We start from the raw sequence: 4,909 nt of genomic DNA, 5'->3' as shown, positions 1-4,909 counted from the left end.
CACCACCCCCCACCCCTCAACACGAGAGCAGGATCTAGGAACAAGCCGGAATGCCGTCAGAATGGAAATGCTTTTCTATTCCTGGCCATTCTTGGCAATTCTTAGCGTACCCCAAAAATTCTCAATGCATTCCATCTATTTGTGCCCGTTCTTTTGGCCGGCCCGAAAGTTTTTTACATGTTTAAAATTGCATTCGACGTAGAGAAATATCGAATGACATTCAAATAGGATTAATGGTATTCTAAGAGGATTCGAACTTAATTTTAACTATTCTGACTGCAGTATGACGCATTCTACGGCATTCCAACATTATTCGATAAACTCTTGTCTCATTCGATGGAAAACCGAAACGAAATACTAATCCAGCAAGGATGTGGCCAAAAGAATATATGGAATGCATTGAGAATTTCACTACGAATTCACAGTAATAGAAAAGAATTTCTATTCTAGCAGCATCTTGCTTATTTCTTCTCGTGTGGAGGGGATATATAAGGTCTATTTCGAATTCCAACCCGAATGGCTCAGAATGTGGCACGAACTTTGCAAATACTTCATTCCGGCTGGTTCTGCCTGATTCCTGCTGATTCGGTTACAGTCTGAAGGCCCTATTATGCATGAATGCCTGCTTAGATGGTATACGCTGGTTCTTTCATTTGGTAGATACGTAGGGAGCTATAATTAGACGCGATGTGTCCAGGCCCGAAAAAGTCGCCCTGCTCGCCCCTCCCATACGAGCCATTTTCACAAGGTGCATCGTGGTCTCATTTACTTGTGGTACTAGTTTCGTTGCTCTGACAACTATGTAGCCCTAGTCGGCTCATTTGAATACTTCAGTGCAAGGAACTAACTACCAGGTTGTAATTGCTAGTATGTAAAATCTTATGTCTTTCTGTCATGAGGTGAAAGATGGCCGCTAGGCTCCTCCTGACCGTAGGACTGCTGTTCCTTGTCGGACGCACGGCGGCAACTGGAGTATTTCCAGGTGCGTGAAGTTCACTATCATAAGGTAGAATCAGATGCTATCTTTCCTCTGGCCGAATCGGCTGCTGGAATCGGCTGCCGAAACGGCTGCTAACTTCAAGGTGGTGGTTGATTCTTCGTGTCATCATCAAGTTCGATGATTTTTAACGGAAAGAAAATTGACTCTCAGAATACACATGAATACAAATTGTTTTACTATCTCGAAGCTTCTTGACTATTGAAAATATCCCAATGTTGTAACATTGACAGATTCAGACTGCGTTTTAACCATGTTTAATTGTTGTCTCATTGAAGATGACATCACGTCGCCTGTAGAAGCAGGACAAGAGGCACGTGACACCATCGCTGATGAAGTCAACAAACTGGAAACCCTGGTGGAGATGCTCCAAGGTGCTGTACACTGTCAATCAAACGTTTTCACACCCTTATAAAATGTACATGGGACTGTATACAATATAACTGCTTTGTACTTTACTAGAGTTCCACAACCTCATAACTTCGTCCAACGATGTCAACCTTAACAACTTTCTCATGGATCATGCAAATCGGTTCTCTATTTGCATAAATAATTACAGCTGACGATCTCGTCAATAACGAAAATTTGAACTTTATTTGCAAGAGTTATGTCTACTGTTGTTCAACTTTACATAACTTCCAAATACAAACTAGCTATATTTGGATCGGGATCGGGGATTGAATTAGAATAAGTGTGTCAGTAAAAACTATTGCCACTTTTACAGTTGCCTGTTGTATAAGTATAATCTTTGTTGTAGGTGTGTTTTAGCATTCGTGTTCTATCAATTGGCCTGGCTGTATGCATGAAGTTTGTTTTACGTGACGAATGTCAACCCAAAAAACAAGATGGATGAAAAAGCAAGAAAGCTAAATTTTTAAAATAGACACCATAAACGTTCTAACAACAATAATTATTGAAGCGACAAACAAGATATCACAGCCATTCATTTCTGTAGTAAAGATCTAGAAGTGCTCTAATCTCCAAGCAGATCTTTTGGTAGCATAAAATGTATCAAAAGCTGACAAAGGAGTGAAGCCGGCCCAGGAGTGCGTATGCAACCGGTGGCCGTTTGACTCCCTTTGGTCGGCTATGCTCCTTGGCCAGCTTGGATACTATCTTATGGCACCGTAGGATCTGTTTGGAGATTAGAAGTGCACTAGTGTATAAAAAGTGACACTACTGTGGTAGCATGGTAGTTTGGTACCACTTACCAAGTTGGCAACTTCACTTATGGCTTCCATATTTATGTCACCATTGCAACTATCTAACTAGTTTGTCTTCTACAACAAGAGTTCGGAGACCTCATATCTCCATGAAATATTCTGATTATGCGAATCACTTGCACATCTGTATAGTTTATGCTCGTACACCAGTCCTTTAACTAACTTACACATGTTACACAGGTCACAATATTGACAATCCAATCATTTAACTGTACTTAGAATAGTTGTGTCAATTTCAAATCAATTATGCAAATTAGGGAGTTATTTGCAGAATTGGTATCTACCAATCTTCCACCTGCCACAAACTGCGCATGTTACATGTATTTGATGATGTATCTGATGCCATCTATAAAATTTACTAACTGTGGCCGAAGGCGTAGAAGAATCAATGTATTCATCGATTCGTGTACAAATATAACCATTATCATCTTTAACTAACTATTTTGATGGATAGACATGACTGAAGAGGAGGAAAGCGACATATCTGCAGAACTCGAGGATCCTTTGGTGGATGGAGAAGAGGAAAGAGGCGTATCTGCAGAACTCGAGGATCCTTTGGTGGATGGAGAAGAGGAAAGAGGCGTATCTGCAGAACTTGACGAGGACCGCTGGGTGGACGGTACAGGTAAAATTGGAAACATATAATATCATTCCCGGGGTGTCTCTCTCTCCTTCATCATCATCATATCGTTCCGTGCCAGTACTGCAGCCAGGCCACGGCCTTCTCACAAGCTTCTAGTAGGTCCTGGTTGGAGATGTTGGGGTCTAATACACAGTCCTTTGTAGTGTGTCCAATAGTTTGGATAGGGTGACCGCAACGACACTCAGCTGAGTTCACCCGTCCCCGTTTCAGTAGGTTGTCTCTAGTCCTACCTACACCGCACCTGGCTCTGTTCAGGTCCACCCATTCCCTTCTGGGTAGATGGGTGCCATGAGAAATGGACTCAAAGGGGTCTGGAGAGCTTCATTTGGTTGAAGAGTGTCGGAAGCTTTCTCTCTCCTTGACTGGTCTTTACACATTTTGTTGAAAAGCTCTGTTCTTTTCAGACATAGTCGACTGGTTAGCATCACTTATTTCCCGATGTTTCAGACGACAATCTGTCAACTGAAGATGTCTCTCAGGAGGTACAAGACAGCATCACAGATGACGTCAAAGAAGTGATGAGTGCCCTTGAAGGTACAGTTTATCAAAACTGTAAACATTCGATATAAACTTATATAACCCCTGCGATACATGAATGGGATTCTGCTCGATAAAGAAGCTTGAATTCTTATTTTAACGCTACTTCACCTTTATCCGCGGGTTAACCTATATTCATTGAATCTAGAAACGGGATATTTAGGAATATCAAGTCGACGGACGGTTGTTTCTGATCAATTTTTTTCTTAAATCAGAGTAGTTTGAAACCACTGTCCATTGACATGGTATCCTTAAATACCTTGCGTTTAGAAACAACGGATATAGGTCTCCTACCGGATAAAGATGAACTAGCATTACTGCCTTCACAGACATGCAAAAGAAAATTAACAAATTGTAACACAAATTCTTGCTACGTTCCCTGAGCACTTCTCAGATTTCAACCCAAGATTTCATCTGAGATTTTACCTTATTATTGGAATTTCAAGACGGGTGTTCCTTATCGGGTTTCCTTAACGTTGTTTTGTAGAGTTGTTGAGACAAAATCTTGTCCGAAGAATTTGAAAAGACTTCAGACTATGAACTTCATTAGTCTTAAAATCACATTTTCTCTCTTAGAAGCTGCAACATTTGCATACACATTTCGAACAAGTTGTCCTATAGGATTACATAACCATACCTTGCTACGGTTACAAAATTAATTTTCCGTTGATTGCTGTTGGGTTCATTAATGGACACGAGGTGATTCAGCCGACATGACTTTAAGTCTGGGTCCCATTCACGAATTACTACGAAGGTGTTCATCGTCCAATCGTCCATGTATTTGTCGTGTTGATGCCATAGTATAGAACTGGAACTGAGGGTTGGAAAATGATTGTGCATGAATTTGATAACATCCCGTTTGTGTTTATAAAATTTCCAGAAGTCGAAACGTTGGAGGAAGTTGAGCAGCTAGTGAGGGGTGAGCAGTATATGTTGATTATTACATATCACAAGCATGACTGCACTAAAGCTGCCTTTTTCATCAAAGTATTTGCCTTGGTAACATGCCTCTAAGTTGGTGCCTGGTACTTGGCAATAAAAAAAACAACAACATCCGAAATAGAATTTCAAAAGGTAATATGATTGCATCGATATAGCTGCCATTCAGTGCTACATACCACACGTCAGAGTACGCAAGTACCAAAATGTGCCAATTTGGGTTGTGGAAAGCTAATATGCTTGCAACAGAGCTTGCACCATGTTTCTTTCAAAGAGTCCCAGTTGTTGACTTACCTTGACTATTCTTTGTGGCAGGAACCTCGGGGCCCCGTCGAGTGTGTGAACACCAAAGGTTGAGCATCAGTTGTCCTGCTGGACAACAGATCAACATCGTGTCCGCCCTGTACGGCAGGACCACACGGACAGTTTGCCCCAGTGGTCCCATCCGTACTACCAACTGCCGCAGCCCCAACAGCCTTGGTCGGGTCAGGACCAGCTGCCAGGGGAAGTCCAGCTGCTCTGTCAGGGCCTCCAACAGCGTGTTCGGGGATCCTTGTGTGGGCACGTCAA

At 41.9% G+C, this 4,909-nt stretch overlaps 1 protein-coding gene across 1 annotated transcript in view; it reads left to right on the top strand.

The window, feature by feature from the left end:
• The first annotated feature begins 904 nt into the window (after nucleotides 1-904).
• Nucleotides 905-4,909, top strand: part of LOC118415595 (mucin-5AC-like) — a 6,738-nt gene continuing 2,733 nt past the window's right edge. The window contains exons 1-6 of the mRNA XM_035820298.1: nucleotides 905-982; nucleotides 1,276-1,371; nucleotides 2,711-2,845; nucleotides 3,311-3,397; nucleotides 4,281-4,319; nucleotides 4,655-4,904. Of these exons, the coding sequence (XP_035676191.1) occupies nucleotides 907-982; nucleotides 1,276-1,371; nucleotides 2,711-2,845; nucleotides 3,311-3,397; nucleotides 4,281-4,319; nucleotides 4,655-4,904 (683 nt within the window). The 5' untranslated portion in view covers nucleotides 905-906. The remainder of the gene's footprint in view (nucleotides 983-1,275; nucleotides 1,372-2,710; nucleotides 2,846-3,310; nucleotides 3,398-4,280; nucleotides 4,320-4,654; nucleotides 4,905-4,909) is intronic.

This window comes from Branchiostoma floridae, chromosome 5 (genome assembly GCF_000003815.2).
Source record: "Branchiostoma floridae strain S238N-H82 chromosome 5, Bfl_VNyyK, whole genome shotgun sequence".
Lineage (NCBI taxonomy): Eukaryota > Metazoa > Chordata > Leptocardii > Amphioxiformes > Branchiostomatidae > Branchiostoma > Branchiostoma floridae.
Note: the sequence above shows the minus strand (reverse complement) of the source record. Positions and strands in the feature narration are given on the sequence as shown.